The sequence below is a fragment of the Theropithecus gelada genome, chromosome 12, assembly GCF_003255815.1.
Source record: "Theropithecus gelada isolate Dixy chromosome 12, Tgel_1.0, whole genome shotgun sequence".
Taxonomy (NCBI): Eukaryota; Metazoa; Chordata; class Mammalia; order Primates; family Cercopithecidae; genus Theropithecus; species Theropithecus gelada.
In genome coordinates, this window is record NC_037680.1 from 72,131,645 (window position 1) to 72,152,337 (window position 20,693).

General features: G+C 35.5%; 1 protein-coding gene and 1 non-coding gene across 5 annotated transcripts in view; one reads left to right on the top strand and one right to left on the bottom strand.

Moving 5' to 3' along the window:
- The window catches only part of SLC39A10 (solute carrier family 39 member 10), an 81,773-nt gene that overhangs the window by 13,702 nt on the left and 47,378 nt on the right, over positions 1-20,693 (top strand). For 3 of the 4 annotated variants that reach the window (XM_025404216.1, XM_025404214.1, XM_025404217.1), the window contains exons 2-3: positions 9,989-11,007; positions 13,645-13,852. In XM_025404216.1, the coding sequence (XP_025260001.1) occupies positions 10,000-11,007; positions 13,645-13,852 (1,216 nt within the window). In that variant the 5' untranslated portion in view covers positions 9,989-9,999. The remainder of the gene's footprint in view (positions 1-9,988; positions 11,008-13,644; positions 13,853-20,693) is intronic. The other variant, XM_025404218.1, reaches the window with a different exon arrangement.
- Positions 331-437, bottom strand: LOC112636889. Its single transcript, XR_003122343.1, has one exon. It is a non-coding gene; the product is annotated as a U6 spliceosomal RNA (small nuclear RNA).

Below are 20,693 nucleotides of genomic sequence, written 5' to 3' on the forward strand. Positions count from 1 at the left end.
GTCCCAACTACTCGGGAGGCTGAGGCAGGAGAATCAGTTGAACCCTGGAGGTGGAGGTTGCAGTGAGTGGAGATCGCGCCACTGCCCTCAAGCCTGGTGACAGAGCAAGATTCTGTCTCTAAAATAAAGTGAAAAAGGTTTTTGTAAGCCCTTACAGGAGAAATTGCTATGGAGAATATCAACCCTAATTCTTTTTTTTTTGACAAAAATAGTATATATTATGTACAACGTGTATTTTGAGATATGTATACATTGTGGAATGTCTAAATTGAGCTAACAAATGCATTATCTCACATACTTATCTTTTTTGTGTGTGTGATGAGAACATTTAATAGTATAGACCATTTCACAGATTTGCATGTTACCTTTGTGCAGGGCCTGTGCTAATCTTCTCTGTATTGTTTCAATCTTGGTGTATGTGCTGCTGAAGCAAACACCCTAATTCCTTTCATTTAAGGATCTAGTTAACCTTTCTCTTAAGTATAACCATATATTTTGTTAAGCAATATCTTTTTGTTAACAAAAATGCCATTTTTTTCTGGTTAAAAAATTGATTTTCTATTACAATATTTTTTAAAGTGCATGTAAAAAACTGGTGAAATTTGAATAAGGTTTGTAGTTAATAGTATTGATGTCAGTTTCTTAGTTTTGAACATGTACTAGTTATGTTAGATGTTATTGGGAAAAATTGGGGAAAGAGTACATGGAAACTCTGAACTACTTTTACAACTTCTTGTGAATCTTAAATTATTTCAAAATAAGAAGTTGAAAAAGCACTTTTTCCTTTGAGTAGTATTAAGTATGGATGTGTTTCTAGAAATTACGTGTTACTGGTGTTACTGATTTTACTAATTGAAGGTTGGAATAAACTTCATGTGGGGAATAAAAATTAAGTTTTGGATGAAATATAACACAGCAACAGTAAAGTACCCAAATGTTAAGTGTAAAATTCAAGTAGTTTTCATGAAGTGAAGCGCAGCCATGTACCCAGCACTCAGGTAAGGAAATAATACATTAATAGGAACCCAGAATTCCTCTCATGATTCTGCCCAGTCACTCCCCACACTGAAGTATAGTCACTTCACTACACATTTAGTTCTGGCTTTAGTCTTAAATACAAGAGAATATTAGTGAACTTCATTTTTTCTTTGCATCCAAAGCAAAATATTTGCATTCAAAATAGTATAATAATTAACACAATGATTAAGTTCCTAACTGTAAATTAGCCCCACTCTTAATGCAGAAATTATACAGTGATAGAATACTTACGCTTTTAACTGTGGTTATGTATTGGAAATCAACAGCAAAAGATGAAAATGAATTTTTTGTGGCACGGCTAGTTAGTTACCGGAATCCCTTTTCCCTTTTCTCGTCAGTAGGCTCATCCATTGATGTCTACAACACCTAGTAGAACTCTTCAGTAGAGATAACTCAGCTGAACTGAAAAAATATTATCAATTATAAAACTAACATTCTTAATGCATAAAACTTGGAGAACTCCAAAACACAAGAGACGTAATAGAATATTTTGGCTTGGGCAAAGCTGCGTCCTATAAATGTCAGTTTTTAGGATTGAGTGGTATGTGGGCTTGTACCATTTCCCTCATTCCTGTCTCCACCTCAGAGATCCTCTTTATGCTGTCGATGGAAAAGATTGTTAACATCTACTGGAATGCTTGGGTAAGGTAAGTTGATGAGACCCTGGCCTCCTAGCCGATTGAGATCATGTGACTAACCCCTTGCCAGTGGAATGTGATGAGAAGTGATGCCTGCAACTTCTACTTCCCTTGCTGCTGAAGAAGAAACTTCTGAACCTGGACTTCCATTCTTTATCTTTCCCCGTTGGCTGGAATATCAACTGTGTAAGAATGTTATGTCTCTGAATGACTGGAGCAGAGCTGCACTCAGACCCGGAGTAGTCGTCTTTTTTTTTTTTTTTTTTAAAGGTCCAGGTGATTTAATATGGAGTAGTCATCTTGAACTGTTTTTGAGAGAGACAAAAACTTGCCCATTTCTTAAACCACTACCTTTTGAGAGAGGTCTCTTTGGAATCAGTAGCTGCTTAGCCTGTAATAACAAAATGCATATTTCATCTAAATGATTTTTTTTTCTTTTGAGACAGGGTCTTGCTCTGTCACCCAGGCTAGAGGGCACAGCGTGATCTTGGCTCACTACAGCCTGGCCCTCCTGAGTTCAATCAATCCTCCCACCTTAGCCTCTTAAGTAGCTGGGAGTACAGGCATGCATCACCACACCCAGCTAATTTTTAATTTTTTTTGTAGAGATAAGATCTCAGTATGTTGCCTAGGCTGACCTCAAACTCCTGGGCTCCACAGTCCTCCTGCCTAGGCCTCCTAAAGTGCTGGGATTACAGGCATGATCCACCATGCCTGGGCTAAATGATTCTTAAGCATACATCTGCTATAGTAGTTCTAAACTAAAGTTGCAAAGTTAGTGAATGATTTACTTTAATAATAAAAAAAAAGTAGAGGTTTAATATTACCTCATGATGTTGCTTGTATCATTGTATTCCTATAATGTTCTCTTAAATGTAAGTGATTTGAGTACTCAAGATTCTTAAAATCTTTTCCATAATAGAGTATGATGTATTTAAAAAATAGAGACAAATGACGTTTTAAAGCTTGTATAAATCATCTACAGCTTTTGTGTTTCATGGAGTCATTCATTTGATGTTGTCTGATCAATATATATGAATGTCCTGTTTCCACCTCTGGTACCTATTCATTTAACAGTGAGATAACATGCATTAAAGAAATCTCATGGTATTTGCATATCAGCCAAATGAAGTAACACTCACACCTTTAATTAGCATCTTCTAGTGGAAAATCAAAGTAACTGCAGGGAGTGTAACAGGAGCTAAAGGAATATGTATCCTCCTTTGCTTAACAGTGATTGGTCTTAATCACCCATGCCTTTTCATCTTCATTAGTGTACAAGTAAAATTGATACACAGTTTAAATGGTGACTTTATCCATGAGACTAAGATTAAAAAACATCTCAAACTTAATGCTGCTTTGGAATTGTTTTATAGACTATTTTAAAAAATGCTTAACCTATATATGCCATATATGATAATTCAACTTAATTTGTTCAGATAGATCATAACATTAGGTCGACTAAAGTATTATTTTATTTATTTATTTATTTTGAGACAGCGTCTCTATTGCCCAGGTTAGAGTACAGTGGCAAGATCAGGGCTCACTGCAGCCTTGACTGCCCAAGCTCAGATGATCCTCCCACCTTGACTTCTCAAATAGCTGAGACTACAGGCACACACCACCATGCCCAACTAATTTTTTTGTATTTTTTGTAAAGAGTAGTTCTGCCATGTTGCTCAGGCTGGTCTTGAACTCTTGGGCTCAAGATCCGCCAATCTCTGCCTCCCAAAGTGATGGAATTGCAGGCGTGAGCTACAGTGCCCAGCCCAAAGTATCATTTTAGAGAAATGGAAGTGTTTGGTAATTTATTTGTATAAATAGGCACTCTCAAATTTTGTCTAGCTTGCATCAGACTCACTAGAAAGGCTGGATAAGTCATTGCTAATTTATTTGTGTAAATAGGCACTCTTAAATTTTGTCTAGTTTGCATCAGACTCACTAGAAAGGCTGGATACGTCATTGCCGGGTCCTATCCCTAATGTTTCTGTTACAGTAGGTCTGGGTGGGATGCAGGAATTTGCCTTTCAGATTTCTAGCAAGCTTATGCTGCTCTCACAACAAGTTTGATTAACCACTGATACAAGTTATGTAGTATCTTCAAATTTACAGAAAAGTACGTAGAATAATCAAGAACCCGAATCCCATTATCTTGCTTTAACAAATATTAATGTTTTATCATATTGCTTTAGATTCCTTTCCTGTTTTTAAAGAAATAGCACACTGCAAACGCAGTTAAATCTGTGTACTTCCTCTATCAGCTGATTTCCCTCCTTCCCTTTCTGAAAAGATAATGACTCTCCAGAATGCAGTCATCCCATGTTCTCTTGCTACATGAATATATGCCCCCAAATAAGCAATTCTGCATGTTTTAAAATTGTCTGTAAATTATACAGCGTGTATCTTTTTGCAATTTTATATTTCTGAGATTTTTGCATGTTAATACACAGTCTTCATAGTCACATTTGTGACTGCAGTGTAATCTTTAATTACATAAATATACCATATTTATTTATTCTAATGATGAGCATTTAGGTTGTAGCAGGCAAAGTAGTGGTTACACAGTTGACCACTTTTCCTTATTTTATTTTATTTTTGAGACAGAGTTTTGTTCTTGTTGCCCAGGCTGGCGTGCAATGGCATGATCTCGGCTCACTACCTCCTCTGCCTCCTGAGTTCAAGCGATTCTCCTGCCTCACCCTGCTGAGTAGCTGAGATTACAGGCACCCGCCACCATGCCTGGCTAATTTTTGTGTTTTAGTAGAGACGGGGTTTCACCATGTTGGTCAGGCTGGTCTTGAACTCCTGACCTCAGGTGATCCACCTGCCTCAGCCTGCCAAAGTACTGGGATTACAGGTGTGAACCACTGCACCTGGCCTGCTTTTCTTTATTTACCTCCTTTTTCCTTGAGGCCTCTTATTCCCGCATGTTCTGTGAGTATTGCCTCTCCCACATACAGTCATATGCATTGCTTAATGCTGGGTATGTTCTGAGATGCAACCTTAGGTGATTTTGTCGTTGTGTGAACATCATAGCGTATACTTAGACAAACCTAGATGGTGTAGCCTCCTTTACACCAACCTATAGAGTATAGCCTGTTGCTTCTAGGCTACAAACCTGTTTAAGATATACTGAATACTGTAGGCAGTTGTGATACAATAGTAAGTATTTGTATGTTTAAACATAGAAAAGGTAGAGTCAAAATTCAGTATAAAAGATTTTAAAAATGGTACACCAGTGTTGGGCACTAATATGAATGGAGCTTGCAGGACTGGAAGCAACTGTGAGTGAGTCAGTGAGTGGGCAGTGAGTGAATGTGAAGGCCTGGGACATTACTGTACACTACTGTAAACCAATGATAGGCTTTGGCATGGGCATGTGGTAGAGACCTGAGAGATCAAAGATAGGTAAAGAGAAATCTGAGAGAGGCTTGAGGGAAATATTTTTCTCCCTCGATAAAAAGAGACGTGAAGTTAAACCTTCCATCCAAACAGGATTTCTGTGGAAAAAAAATAAAAAAGAAAAAAATTATGTTTTAAAAAAGATAAACCTTCCAGTTTTGAATATGATTATGCAGGGTTACCTTGAGACTCTGAGAAGGCAAATTTGAGATTGCTTGGATTTTTGGTATTGTCCTAGAATCACCCATTTCTTTTGATTTCTTTTTATGTGAAAGTTTTCCTCTGTTTTAATCATTTGGTTGAGTATTCTGTCATTGCAATAGTTCACATTAGAAAAACATTTACAATCTTGTAATAAGGATTTTTTTTTTTGAGATGGAGTCTTGCTGTGTCACCCAGTCTGGAGTGCAGTGGTGCCATCTCAGCTCACTGCAACCTCTGCCTCCCAGGTTCATGCCATTCTCTTGCCTCAGCCTCCTGAGTAACTTGTACTACAGGTGCCCGCCACCACGCCCGGCTAATTTTTTTTGTATCTTTAGTAGAGTTGGGGTTTCACCGTGTTAGCCAGGATGGACTCGATCTCCTGACCTCATGATCCGCCTGCCTCGGCCTCCCAAAGTGCTGGGATTACAGGCGTGAGCCACCGCGCCTGGCCCCAATAAGGATTCTTGAATGTGTCTTTGCATGCCTAAGCGCAAGGGTAATTAAAAGTGGAACTTGGGAGCTGTAGAGTGTGTTCATAGTTGGCTGTAATAAATGTCAAGTAGCTTTCCAAAATGGCTGTACCAATATATACTTCCACCAGAGGTAAGGTAGTTTGTTTCTTTGTATTAGACCTTTACTTAACTTCTAGTATTGTGAGATACTAATTTTTGCCTGTTACCGTCTTAGAGCCTTATCTAGATTTGAATTGCCTAGATTATTAGTCATCATGTTGCTGTTTTACCAACCTATTTTATGTTCTTTTCATAGATGTCTATGCAGTAGTGGAGTTTTTTTTATTACTATATGGGCTTTATATACTCTGGATACTGATGTTTTATATACATTGTTTATATATACGCATTGCAAATATCTCCTAGTATATGGCTTGCTATAAGCTTTTTTGTGTTTTTTTTTCCCTCCCCCGAGACGAAGTCTTGCTGTGTCACCCAGTCTGGCAGGCCAGAGTGTAGTGGCACAATCTCGGCTCACTACAACCTCCACCTCCCGGGTTCAAGTAATTCTCCTGCCTCAAGCTTTTTTTGGTAGTGTCCTTTATTATAGAGTAATTTAAACATAATTTAATCAGAAATTTTCATCATGATATGTGCTTTGTGTCTTGCCTAAAAAAATCTTTCCTTATCCCAAAACCATAAAGACATTCTCTTACATTTTCTTCTAGAACTTGTTGATAATTTTGCTTTTCACATACAGGTTTTTAATGTTCTTGGAATTGACTTGTGTGTGTAGTGTGAGGAAGAAGCATTTTCACAATCAATATTATTGATTCTCTTTGAGAACTCTGTTCCACTCCACTGGCCTATCTACCCCCGTGCTAGTTCTATGTTTTTTTCATTAGTATAATTTTATAAAAAGATGTCTTTAATGCCTTGCTAATCTTCTGAATTGTTTTGATTGTCCTTGGGTTTTTGCTTTTATGAGTTTTTGGATGTGCTTTTGAAGTCTCACCAAAACCAAACAGCTATGAGGATTTTAATTGGCATTGAATTAAATTTGTATGTACACTTGGGAAGATTTTATATACCTTATGCAATGTATCCCACCTATCGTATAGATGATGTCTCTCTCCAGGTTTTGCAGTTCTTTACTGTCCTTCAGTAACATCTTAATAGATTTTTCCTTTTGATGGTTTTATGTCTTGTTCTACTTAATTCTAGAAACCATACAATTTTGTTTATAATTACATTTTTTGATTGGTTTTCAGTGAAGAAAATTTGATTTTTATAAAACTTTGTATTGAAATAGAATGTGTTCAGAAAGTACACAGAGCATAAATGCCATGAACTGTCACAAAGTAAACATATTTACATAACTACTACTGATGTCAGGAAAGAGCATTGCACTTTGCAATCCCCTCCACTCTGGTTTTCTCCCAATTATTACCCCCATCTTTCTTTCAAAAAGTAATCATGGCCAGGTGCGGAGGCTCACACCTCAATCTTAGCATTTTGGGAATTTGAGTTGGGAGAGTGCTTGAGGCTAGGAGTTTGAGATCAGCCTGGACAACAGAGCAAGATCCCTGAAAGAAGAAAATTAAAACCGAGGGTGGTGGTACACACAGCTACTTGGAAGGCTAAGTGGGAAGATCGCTTGTGCCTGGGAGTTTAAGTCTCCAGTGAGCTTTGATTGCGCCACTGCACTCCAGCCTGGGTGTCAGAGTGACATCCTGTCTCAAAAAAAAAAGAAAAAAAAACCCCATATAGTTTAGTTCTATTCCTTTTTACCTTTATATAAGAATTATACTGCTTTCTTTGTTGTTTGTCACTTTTTCCCCAATATTTGTGAAATTCATCTATGCATGAAGCTGTAATTTCATTTTTATTCCTGTGTGATAGATTTTTCTGTTTCATTTATCATTTTATTGTTGATGAACATTTAGGCTTTTATCAGGTGTTTTTTGTTGTTGTTGTTGTTTGTTTTTTCTTTGTTTTTTTTGACCAGAGTCTGTCTGTATTGCCCATGCTGGAGTGCAGTGGCACGATCACGGCTCACTGCAACCTCCGCCTCCTGGGTTCAAGCTATTTTCCTGTATCAGCCTCCTGAGTAGCTGGGCTTACAGGCACGTGCCACCATGCCTGGCTAATTTTTATACTTTTAGTAAAAATAGGGTTTTACCATGTTTGCTAGGCCTGTCTTAAAGTCCTGACCTCAAGTGATCCGCCTGCCTTGGCCTCCCAGTGTGCTGGGATTACAGGTGTGAGCCACCATGCCCAGCCTTTTTAAGTTTTGACTGTGGTAAATAATGGTTATGTGAATATTCATGATGGTATTCATGTACATGGATTTCTGTTGGGCATATACCCCAGACTAAAATTGCTGTGCGAGTGCATAGGCTTATTTTCAGCTTCTGGCAGATCTTGCCAAACAGTTTTTCAGAAGATACAATCTATAATCTTACTGTCATTGTACACAAGTTCCGTTTAACTCTATATACTCTTGCCTACTTTTGATATTGGCAGTATTTTATATTTTAGTTCTTTTTATGGAGTATATAGTGGTGTCTAATTGTGATTTTAATTTGGTTTCCTGAAGACTTCTGAGCTGAACATCTTTTCATTTGGTTCTTAGCAGTTTGGCTGTTGTTATGAAGTGCTTGTTCAAGTTACCTACTCATTTTTTCATTGGGTCGTCTTATTGTAATTTTCATTTGATGTGTAGAAGTTCCTTATATATCTTTTAATGTACATTGTGGTAGTCTTCTCCCGGTCTGCAGCCTGCCTTTTTAGTTAGGTTTTTTTTTTGGATGTCTCTTGATGAAACATAAATTATTAATTTCAGTGTAATATATTATCAATTTTGTGTTCTGTCTCGAAGGTCTTAAAATTAGTCTTCCAAATCTTCAAGATCTGCACTTTCCAGTACAGTAGCCAGTAGCCACATGTGTCTATTGAGCACTTGAAATACAAATAGACTGAATTAGGATGTGCTGTAAGTGTAAAATACATGACAGATTTCAAAGACGTAGTATTAAAAAGAATGTAAAATATTTTAATGATTTTTATATTGATTAGATGTTGAAGTTATAATATTTTGGATATAATGGGTTAAATAGAATAGTATGAAATTAGTTTCATCTATTCTGGAAAACTTCAAAACTACGTAATTGGCTCTTATATTTCTAGATTCTTGAAGTATGCTTGTCCAATAGAACTGTCTATAATGATGGACATGGTCTGTGTCTACATAGTAGACATTAGCTACATGTGGCTATTGAACAATTAAAATGTGGCCAGGGTGACTGAGAGGCTGCATTTTAAATTTAATTTTGGTTAATTTAAGTACCCATATGTGACTAGTGGCTACCATTGAACTGGACAGTTCTGGACACTTTATCATTTTAGCATTTCTTGTTTCAGATTTATGTTCACGAGCTATTAGCAATTGATTTTTGTAATAATGTGAGGTAAGGGTCAGATTTTATTTATTATTTCCTTTTGTGTGGAAACCTAATTGACCAAGCACCAAGGAAAAGACCATCCTTTCTGGTTTTTAGCTTTTGTCTTCTGTTCCTTTAGTCTATTTGTTAGTTACTGCACCAAATACCACAGCGTCTTTAATAATTCACAGAGTGAATGCTTCAATTTTGTTCCTCAAGGAACACATCTTAGCCATTCTTGGCCCTTTCTGTTTCCACATAAATATTAAAAACAGTTAATCAGTTTTCACAAAATAATTTCTGAGATTTTGACTGGGATTGTATTGGATACATAGCTTATCCAATCGTAACATGAAATAGCCATCCATTTATTTAGGTCTTTTATTTCTCCTAATAATTTTCTCTCAATAATATTTCTCTCAATAATTTCTCTCTTTTGTATGTAAAATTCTTGTATGTCTTTGGTTAGATACATTCCTAGCTATTTGCTACTGTAAATGTTACTATTTTTGAGTTTTGTTTTCTAATTATTGCTGGTATATAGGAATATAATTTATTACTGTCCTTATATGCAGTAACTGTACTAAACTAACTTATTAATTCTTAAAGATTCTTTAAGGCATGCTGCATAATTAATTCTACCATTTGTGAATAATGACAGTTTCACTTTTCTCTGATTCTTAACATATTTTATCATGAAGGAAATGGAGTGAGACTTTTTAGTGGATTGGCAACTTCGAGAGAATTTGTGATTGTTTTGAATGTGTCTAGGTAGAAACTAATACTTGTCTGTCTCTTTAAATCTCTTTAGGAAAAATAGAAATGAAGGTACATATGCACACAAAATTTTGCCTCATTTGTTTGCTGACATTTATTTTTCATCATTGCAACCATTGCCATGAAGAACATGACCATGGCCCTGAGGCGCTTCACAGACAGCATCGTGGAATGACAGAATTGGAGCCAAGCAAATTTTCAAAGCAAGCTGCTGAAAATGAAAAAAAATACTATATTGAAAAACTTTTTGAGCGTTATGGTGAAAATGGAAGATTATCCTTTTTTGGTTTGGAGAAACTTTTAACAAACTTGGGCCTTGGAGAGAGAAAAGTAGTTGAGATTAATCATGAGGATCTTGGCCACGATCATGTTTCTCACTTAGATATTTTGGCAGTTCAAGAGGGAAAGCATTTTCACTCACATAACCACCAGCATTCCCATAATCATTTAAATTCAGAAAATCAAACTGTGACCAGTGTATCAACAAAAAGAAACCATAAATGTGATCCAGAGAAAGAGACAATTGAAGTGTCTGTAAAATCTGATGATAAACATATGCATGACCATAATCACCGCCTACGTCATCACCATCGTTTGCATCATCATCTTGATCATAACAATACTCACCATTTTCATAATGATTCCATTACTCCCAGTGAGCGTGGGGAGCCTAGCAATGAACCTTCAACAGAGACCAATAAAACCCAGGAACAATCTGATGTTAAACTACCGAAAGGAAAGAGGAAGAAAAAAGGGAGGAAAAGTAATGAAAATTCTGAGGTTATTACACCAGGTTTTCCCCCTAACCATGATCAGGGTGAACAGTATGAGCATAATCGGGTCCACAAACCTGATCGTGTACATAACCCAGGTCATTCTCATGTACATCTTCCAGAACGTAATGGTCATGATCCTGGTCATGGACACCAAGATCTTGATCCTGATAATGAAGGTGAACTTCGACATACTAGAAAGAGAGAAGCACCACATGTTAAAAATAATGCAATAATTTCTTTGAGAAAAGATCTTAATGAAGATGACCATCATCATGAAGTAAGTATAAAAAGATGTCTGATAGCTGCTTCATAATTCTCAGATAATTGTGGTGCATTTTAAAAACAGGATAAATAACAGTGGAGTATTAATCATATTTAAATGTATTTCCATATCTTTACCTATGAAACATCAGGTAATGTTCATGAACAGGATACATTAAGGAATTAAAATCAGTATAAAGATTTTTAAGCGGCTGGGTGCGGTGGCTCACACCTGTAATCCCAGCACTTTGGGAGGCTGAGGTGGGTGGATCACGAGGTCGGGAGATTGAGACCATCTTGGCTAACACGGTGAAACCCCGTCTCTACTAAAAATACAAAAAATTAGTGGGGCATGGTGGCGGGCGCCTGTAATCTCAACTACTCGGGAGGCTGAGGGGGAGAATCACTTGAACCCGGGAGGCGGAGGTTGCAGTGAGCTGAGATCATGCCACTGCACTCTAGCCTGGGCGACAGAGTGAGTCTCCATCTCAAAAAAAAGAAAAAAAAAAAAGATTTTTAAAATCTGAATTTCACTTGTATTTGTTTGTTTCTTATATTCTCAAATTTGGTTTCCTCAAATCTAAATGTATTTTTAAGAAATTTTTTTTATAGTACGTATCTGAAGACTAAGCATTTTAATGTTGTTAAAAAATGTATTCCTTATGAATTGACTCTCCAAGCTAGTCTCTTACTGTTATTATTGTTAGCCACATTCTAGGTATTTGAAAATTAAATTTTTAAAATTGTTGTTCAGTTTGTCCTCTTGGGAAGTAACTAGAACAGTTTCCAGTTCATAAGTTGTTAATTTATTGAATTAACTATTCAGTGTTTCCAAGTCATTGATGTAGCTCCAAAGTCAGGTATTTTGCGCATATGGTTAGCTTGTTTTCTCTGTGTCACTTTATGGTAAGGCCTACTTACTCATGATAATTGTTTTTTTCTCAGGCCTTTCACAGACTTAGGATGAATATAAAAAGGTATAATAATACGAAACTAATAGTAATGGGATGTCCTGTTTTCCTTTAAAATTTTCATACTCTTGGGTACTTACACATTTGGTTGGCTCCTTGATTTTCTTTTTAACTGTTCACCTTAAGCACATTTCATTTTAGTTTCATTAAAGGGATGTTGATTCCTTGTTTATTCTATTTTTAGCATTCTTACTAAGTTTAGAAAAATTTGTTAAATTTGTTGTTCATATGTATAGAAAGTAGCACCATCAACTGTGGAAAATGACCACATCCTTTTCTGTCACTATCATTGACATAATGTTTTATGTCTAGGTAAATATCTTTGTGTTTCTTCCCTAGATAAATCATCAGCTATTTGGTTTTCAGCAGTTATAAACACTGATTTTAAAATAACATATATGAAGATCTTAGTATGGTTTTGAAGTATGCATTCATTTTATTATTATTTTCAAAAATTTATTCTTTGTAGAGATGGAGTCTCACTATATTGCCCAGACTGGTCTCAAACTCCTGACCTCAAGCAGTTCTCCAGCCTTAAATTCCCAAAGTGCTGGGATTACAGTGCATTAATTATTATGACTTAGGATAATTATTATGACTTAAGATAATATCCTAGAATATTTTGTTGATAATTACTAGATCTTATTGTTCATTTCTTCTTTGTATCACATCCATGAGGTTTGCATCATTAGACTTGTTAATGGCATTCTGATAGGTCTGATGCATACTGGGAATCTCATGATTCTGAAATGTTCAATACTTTTAATAGAGTAGTACCTTATGGTAATTAAGACCTAAGAAGATCAAAAGCAATTAAGTGGTGCTAAATAGAAAAAAATCAAAATTAAAAAAAAACTAGGAAGAATCATTTTTGTGTGTTTATAGGTTTTTAGTTTTTCATGTTTTTTTGTGTGCCATAGATAAAACCATATAGTGAGATAGCAAGTTAATAAACAAGCATGCAACCAGAGCAGATATTTGTGACAAAGGGACAGTGCCAGTCTCTTTTGCCATAATTTAGATGCTTGTTTTTAACCATATGGTGGATCCACACCTGTTGGCTATTTGTTTTCTGCTTTGTTTTGTTTTTTATTATTATTTTTTCTCCTCTTTCATCAGTGTTAAGCTTACTTTTTGTTTGTTTTTAAAGTACCAGTAGATGAAGCTGCCTTTATTTTTATCTTCCAGTTTTGTTCCTGTCAACGGACATTGGGCTAGAATTTTCCAAAACAATGTGCTTTTGGAGTGCATTTGGCAATGAAAATGTCTATATTATGGTATATTTTAATATAAGCCATTAAAGTACTCTAAATCTATTTAATCTGTTCCACAGATAAGGATCTTGAGTCACCGATGATTGCAATTTGATAGGGAAATGATTTTTCTCATCATCCTACGAGAGTCTTGGGGATATAGTTGTGAGTCATCCTTATCCATGACAAAAAGTCATTATCTTTCATGTGTTGGCGTAGAAAAATTATTAAAGTCCATGAAGAGTTTTGGGTAATATAGTTGAGTGTATCCCTGTTAGAAATTCTTATTAAAAAGTTTTATTTGTAATAGATATATATTACAGATTATTTGCAAGTAATATTTAGAATATTTATTAGGCAGTAATTTACTTTTTGCATAATCTCCTTAAAGACACTCTTACTTAATTTGTTTTATCACTTTCTTTGCAGTGTTTGAATGTCACTCAGTTATTAAAATACTATGGTCATGGTGCCAACTCTCCCATCTCAACTGATTTATTTACATACCTTTGCCCTGCGTTGTTATATCAAATCGACAGCAGACTTTGTATTGAGCATTTTGACAAACTTTTAGTTGAAGATATAAATAAGGATAAAAACCTGGTTCCTGAAGATGAGGCAAATATAGGGGCATCAGGTAAGAGAAATTTTAAGTTTTTTCTCCTTAAAATAGTACCTGTAGTTACTTTTTAAACTGTAGTTGAATTAGAAAATAATCCTAAATTATTGGTTTTCTTTTGTTATCAGACTTTAAATATATTTTAATCAGGTTTAGATATGCATGTTTAAAAGAAACTGGGGGAAGACAGGAGGCACAATATGTTTTATTTATCTCTTTTGGCATATTACAAAGGGGTATTTTGCTGTGGATGGAGTACTAGATTAAAAATGATATACAGATTTGTGATAAGTTGATTATTTTTGATAAGCAAATATAAGTAATGGGACCCCTAAATAAAGTTATTTGTTCTTGTAATTACTTCACATTTATCAGGGTGCCTCTGTTGAAAAGCAAAGATGATTTAAATTTTAAAGACATAAAAAGGGAAGCTACTGTGTGTAAACTCCAGGAATGTCTGAGAAATGCCTAATAAACTTGGCACGTGAACTTTATTATGGGCATTTCTAGAGAGCTTTCAACTAGGGTAAAACCAAAACTATTTTTAAATTTCTTTTAGGCTCCTTTTTCATGGTACCCACTTGGCTCCACCTTGGTGTTCACAGGTACCTCCCACTTAATATTTCAAAACTTACACTCCACACAAAATTTGTACCCCTTAATGGATCCCAAATATCATTACATTTCATTCTTTTGATAAAATCTGGAACTCTTTGACTTTCTTTTTGTCTTTTTTTTTCTTTTCATTTTTTTCCCATTCTGTAATCAGGTATGAAGTCCAGTTAAAGCTATCTCTTCAGTATCTTCTAACTCCATCCACTCTGTCATAACAATTCTGGATTTTCTTGGTTATTGGATTGTTGAAATAACTTCATAACCTTCCCTGCCTGTGTTTGTGTCCCCTTGCAAGACATTCTTAGCACTTAAACTAGATTTATCTTTCTAAAATGCAAAGAGATTCTGACACAGAATTTTTTCTTTATAGTGATAGCTAACATTTTGTTAATACATACTTTTAAAATCTTATTTACTTAAACACATATTGCAGACACTGTTCTAAGCTGAATTCATTTACTCCTCACAACACTTTTATGAGACAGGTAATGTTACTCTTCCCAGTAGCTTTTCTAATATCTCAGAGCTCTTAAGTGGTAGTACTGGGATTCAATCCTGTAAACTATTTTGCTATCTTATGTGCTGTTTTAAATGCATTTTTTTCCCCGCTAAGTTTTAGCAGTAATCCTGTGAGGGAGAGATTATATGATTCTTGTTTCTAAAAACAAGATAAGGAAACTGACAGAGCCCACAAACCCTAAGGTTTGTCTGATGAAACCTCTGAGTATCTAATCCCTATGACATTGTCTTCCAAATTAAGTTAGTTCTGATACCACCTTTGTGATTTTTCCCATGTATCTTCACGCTACTTAATACTTTGTATTTTCTCACTAATATATATTTTTTATATCTGGAACATGGATTTGATGTGATGTGCTAGTTATATTTTTTCTCATGCATTTTAGGAAACTGCATCATGCTGTATTGTTCAGAGCCCTTTACTTGGCCCACAAGGCTTTCCGTAATATGATCCTCCCTGTGTGTCTTGACATTCTTACCCCTCATCATTCATTTCTCTCCTCTTTTCTCAGTTCTAACGATAATAAACTACTGTTAATAGATTGTGCCATTTTTCTCCCGTCCCTCTCTCCCTCTTCACTTTCTAAACCCCCCGTGCCTGACTGATGGCTATAATTCCTCAAAGATTCAGTTCAAGTATTGGCCCCTCTGGGTAAACTTAGTGACCATACTAGGCTAAACTATGTTCCCTTCCTTGACACCTCTAGATGTCTCCCTCATAGTATAGATCTTGGGGGATCTTAATAATTAAATTAATCTGTTTTTGTTGGACTTCAGTTGCTTTAATACAGTGACTAAACCTTTTAAACTCTTATGTTGATTGAATGAATACAGTTGCTTAATATAAGTCTGTAAGCGTTCAGTTATAATCCAGGAAAGACACTTGTTGGAATGTGTCTTTGAAGATCATTATGTGACTGTATCAATCAGCCTGATATACTTTGATAATGAATGTCTTCAAAATTAGTTTTGAGAACTTTTTTTTTTAACCATAAAGTAATGAAAAACTGATGGAATTACTGTGAACACAGTTCTGGATGAAATGCCAGATAGGGTGGCTTTAGAGGATACTAGTAAAATGAGCAAAATGATATGTATGAATGTGGACTTAAAACTGAATTCTGGCATAATAAAGGATTGAAAGGACAGAATTTTTAAACATTTCGTAGTGTAGGAATAAGGTAGACATCCCATTCCAATACGTAAGAATTTTATTTGCGATAAAGATACAAGTAAAAGGAAATATTATTACATAAAAAGTAAAGTCTTTTAGGCACCTACATTTCTATTTCTGATTAATATCTTTGCAGTAGGAAAATAAATTTAGACTAGACAAATGAATCATAATAATCTATGTTCTCTACTAAAAATACAAAAAATTAGCTGGGTGTGGTGGTGTGCGCCTATAGTCCCAGCTACTTGGGAGGCTGAGGCAGGAGAATTGCTTGAACCGGAGAGGCAAAGGTTGCAGTGAGCCGAGATCGCACCACTGCACTCCAGCCTGGCAACAGAGTGAGACTCCATCTCAAAACAAAACAAAAACCTATGTTTATTGGGACTTTACCATGTGCTGTACTAAACATTTTTACAAGGATGTTTCTTTTGATTTATTAAACCCACTCAACAGGCACTTTACTTTTGTTTGGTGAGGAAAAGGAGGCTTAGCGAGTAAGTCAGGTAACTTGCCCAAGGTCACACAGACTGCTGCCAGGTAGCAGAGCCATGCTATGAACTATAGTATTCTCCTTCTACAACATATAATCATAACCACTGTGCTGTAATTCTTATGCTTCCTGCTCTACTGTTTCCTCCTGAAAAGGTTTTGGAGAGTGCTTTGCTAGAATATAAGTGGCAGAGAAATGAGGCAAGTTTTATAGAATTATTTTTACTAGTATTTTGACAGATTTGCAAGTATTGTTTTAAGTATAGATAAGTTGGTGGTTTAAAAAAATCTAAGAATGGTCTTCTTGATAAACAAGTGGGGTCCTCTGGTAAGATCAGTAAAGGCAGAGAAAGTGGGTCTTTGCACTAGATTTGAATTCTGATCTTTAAATAGATAAATTTGTCCTCTTTCTTGACTTCATGCTTATTGATCTTGGTGGATGAATAAGCGCCCTGAGAGGCCTAGTCCCTCTCAGGTGCCTGTAAATTCTCACTGTGGCAGGAGAAAGGGGAAGCTAGGTCTGAGATTAAACTTAATTAAAAATACAATAGATTTATTTGTTCCTTACAGAGAAAAATGGAGACTGAGACTGATCTAAAGTTAAAACTAATAGCTTTTTTCTTGTTTTGAAGTCTTCTGAAAAGCTTCTTGTTCTTTGTTGTTATGTTACCCGTGGATTATTATATTGCCATAGTCAATATATTCTAATGAAGCTGTTGACAGATGCTTGACTATAGTAATATTGAAAGTTACAGCTTATTCAATCTGAAAAGCCTTAGAGGAAATTGTACTTGCTTTGAAAACAAATATGTTACTAATAGTGAATATTGATTAGTTGTTTGCAGGTGGTTATTAGCATTGTCAGAAATGCAGCTTGAATTAATTATGTGCTGATCGATGTTAATAATTGTTAGAGATAATGCCCTGCTAGTAATTAGTTTTAATGACTACTGCACCATTAAGAAAGGTTAACTTGTTCTATATAAATCTCCCATAGTGGCACAGCTACTACCTCATTAACTTTGTTCAAAGACTGCTGTAAACCTAATATGCTGTATACTGTGTATGGTAGAAATCGTTTGTTTCACAAGATTGGCTCATTTAGTCATAGAGTTGACCCTAGCTTAATTACCAAGGGGGGTTGTGAATAGGCTGCTAAGCATTTTCTGTCAATTAAAATGCTGAAGCAGTGTAGAAAACTGCCATCTTGCACATGCTTTGAACCAAGTTAATTAGAAAGTTTCCACAGATGAGCGCTTCTTTTTAAAAGAATGCATTTTCTCTCTAGATAATGAGAAAGGGAGTCAGTGAATAACTAAGCTTGAAGACCTTTAGCATTTTAAGCAACCCAATTTGCAGAATAAGTGAAGCTTGTTTCAGACATTTGGTGCTTTTTTATTGCATATGGTATCTTGGGTACATATAAAGAAAACATTTATTAGTGGTCTTTAATAGTTTGTATATTGTTTTATATTAAGTTTTAAAAATATACCTTTTGTTTTGTTTTTGCTTTATACCAAATGAATTGTGATTAAAAAGCCCAACAATTTGGTTAGAAATCAAAACAATTTTACTACCATCATTGCTTTTTTTCCTACATGTGGGAAATTAGGATAAAGTTTATGTAAGCTTAAATTTAAATGTTATAAATTCTACAAATAAAGTATTTAAATAATATGGGAAAGTATTTTAGTACAGTAAGTTCAAAACAACTTCACATTTCTGCTCATAGGTCAAAAGGATTATTCCTTGGAAGATTCCAAGTTGTTAGAAGAATGAACTATCATTTGAATTTGTAGTGCTTTTAGAAAGCTGAAATTGTTTTTAAATTAATAATTCAGGATAAGAAACCATGTTTATAATGTTGTATACTTAGGAGCTCGTAATAGTAGGACTGTTTTCCTAATGAAATAGTTGTCCAGGAATAGTTGCAATCTACAGAAAATACCTGGAAATTTTCTGATTTATCTGAAAAGGGAAATCTAGCTCTTCACTTATTTGGGACTGGCAGGAGTAAGTGACAATGTGTGTTACATGCAAAATAAATAATTAACCTTACTGCTTATGTATATTTTTAGTTGGCATTGAAATAAATATATTCTGATAATTTTATGTAGTTATAAGTTTGTTTTGTCAAGGTAGAGATACTCTTTTGCCTGTTTGCCTCTATCCTAATTACCTCAAATTTAGAACTGCCATTTGGATTAATAAAGTTAGTATTCCTTCCTACTTTCATGTTTAATTGTACTTTATATTTTCTTATATATTTTCTTTTTTGTGAATCCACCTCTGTGAGGTAAACACAGGAGTCATAAATAAATCACTTGGCCAAGGATTCTCTGAAAAGACTGTGAATTAGTGGAGAAAACAGTGGATTAAAAATTAGATGACCGACTGGGAGCAGTGGCTCGCACCTGTAATCTCAGCACTTTGAGAGTCTGAGGCAAGAGGATCTCTTGAGCCACGAGTTCTAGACTAGCCTGGGCAACATAGGGAGACCCTGTCTCTACAAATAATTTTTAAATTTTTGAAAAAATTAGCTGAGCATGGTGGTGCATGCCTGTGGTCCCAACTACTTGGGAGGCAGAGGCAGAAGGATGACCTTAGCCTGGGAGATTGAGGGTGTAGTGAGCTGTGATCACACTACCGCACTCCAACCTGGATAACAGAGTGAGACCTTCTCTCAGAAAAAAAGAGGACTTTGGATTTAGTTTTAGCTTTGCCATTTTTAGCTATATAAATGTTTTTAAATTGTGGTAAAATTATATAACGTAAAATTTGCCATTTTGACAAATTTTTTTCCAGTTTTTTTAACTGTGATGAAATACAGTAACAAAATTTGTCATTTTAACAATATTTAAGTATACAGTTTGGTGATATTAAATATATTCATAATATTAAATACATCCATAATGTTACACAACCATCCATACTATTTACCTCCATAATTCTTTTCATCTTGTAAAACCAAAACTCTATACCCATTAAACAGTAACTCCTATTTCCCCCTCTCCCCAGACCCTGGGACCTATCAATCTACTGTCTTTATGTTTATGATTTTGATTAAGCATCTCATATAAATAGAACCATATATTATTTGCCTTTTTGTGACTGGCTTATTTCACTTAGCATAATGTCCTCAAGGTTCATCCATGTTGTAGCATCAGAAATTCCTTCCTGGCCAGGCACAGTGGCTCATGCCTATAATCCTAGCACTTTGGGAGGCTAAGGTGGGCAGATCACCTGAGGTCAGGAGTTCGAGACCATCCTGACCAACATGGTGAAACTTCATCTCTACTAAAAATACAAAAACTAGCTGGATGTGGTGGCGGGTGCCTGTGATCCCAGCTACTTGGGAAGTTGAGGCAGGAGAATCGTTTGAACCGGGAGGCAGAGGTTGCAATGAGCCAGTATCACACCGCTGCACTCCAGACTGGGCAACAGAGCGAGACTCTCTAAAAAAAGGAAGAAAGAAAGAAAGAAATTCCTTCATGTTTAAGGCTGAATAATATGACATTGCATGTATATACCACATTTTGCTTATGCATTTATCTGTCCGTGGACAGTTGGGTTGCTTCCACATTTTAGCTAATGTAAAACATGTTGCTGTGAACATGGGCATCTCTCTGTCTCTCTGAGACCCTGCTTTAAATTCTTTTGGTTATATACCCAGAAGTGGAATTGCCCTATCATATGGTAATTCCATTTTTAATTTTTTGAGGAACTGCCATACTATTTTCCATAATGGCTGTACCATTTTACATTACCCCCAAGAGTGCACAAGTCTCCCGGTTTCTCCACATCTTTGCCAACGCTTTTTTCTTGATAGTAGCCAACCTAATGGTGTGAGGTGGCATCTCATTGTAGTTCTGATTTGAATTTTCCTGAAGATTAGTGCTGTTAGGCATCTTTTCATGTGCTTATTGGCAATTTGTATATCTCCTTTCAAAAAATGCCTATTACAGTTCTTTGCCCATTTTTTAAAATCTGGTTATTCTTCTCATTGTTGAATTTTAGGAGTTCTCTATATTCTGAATATTAATCCCTCATCAGATATATGAT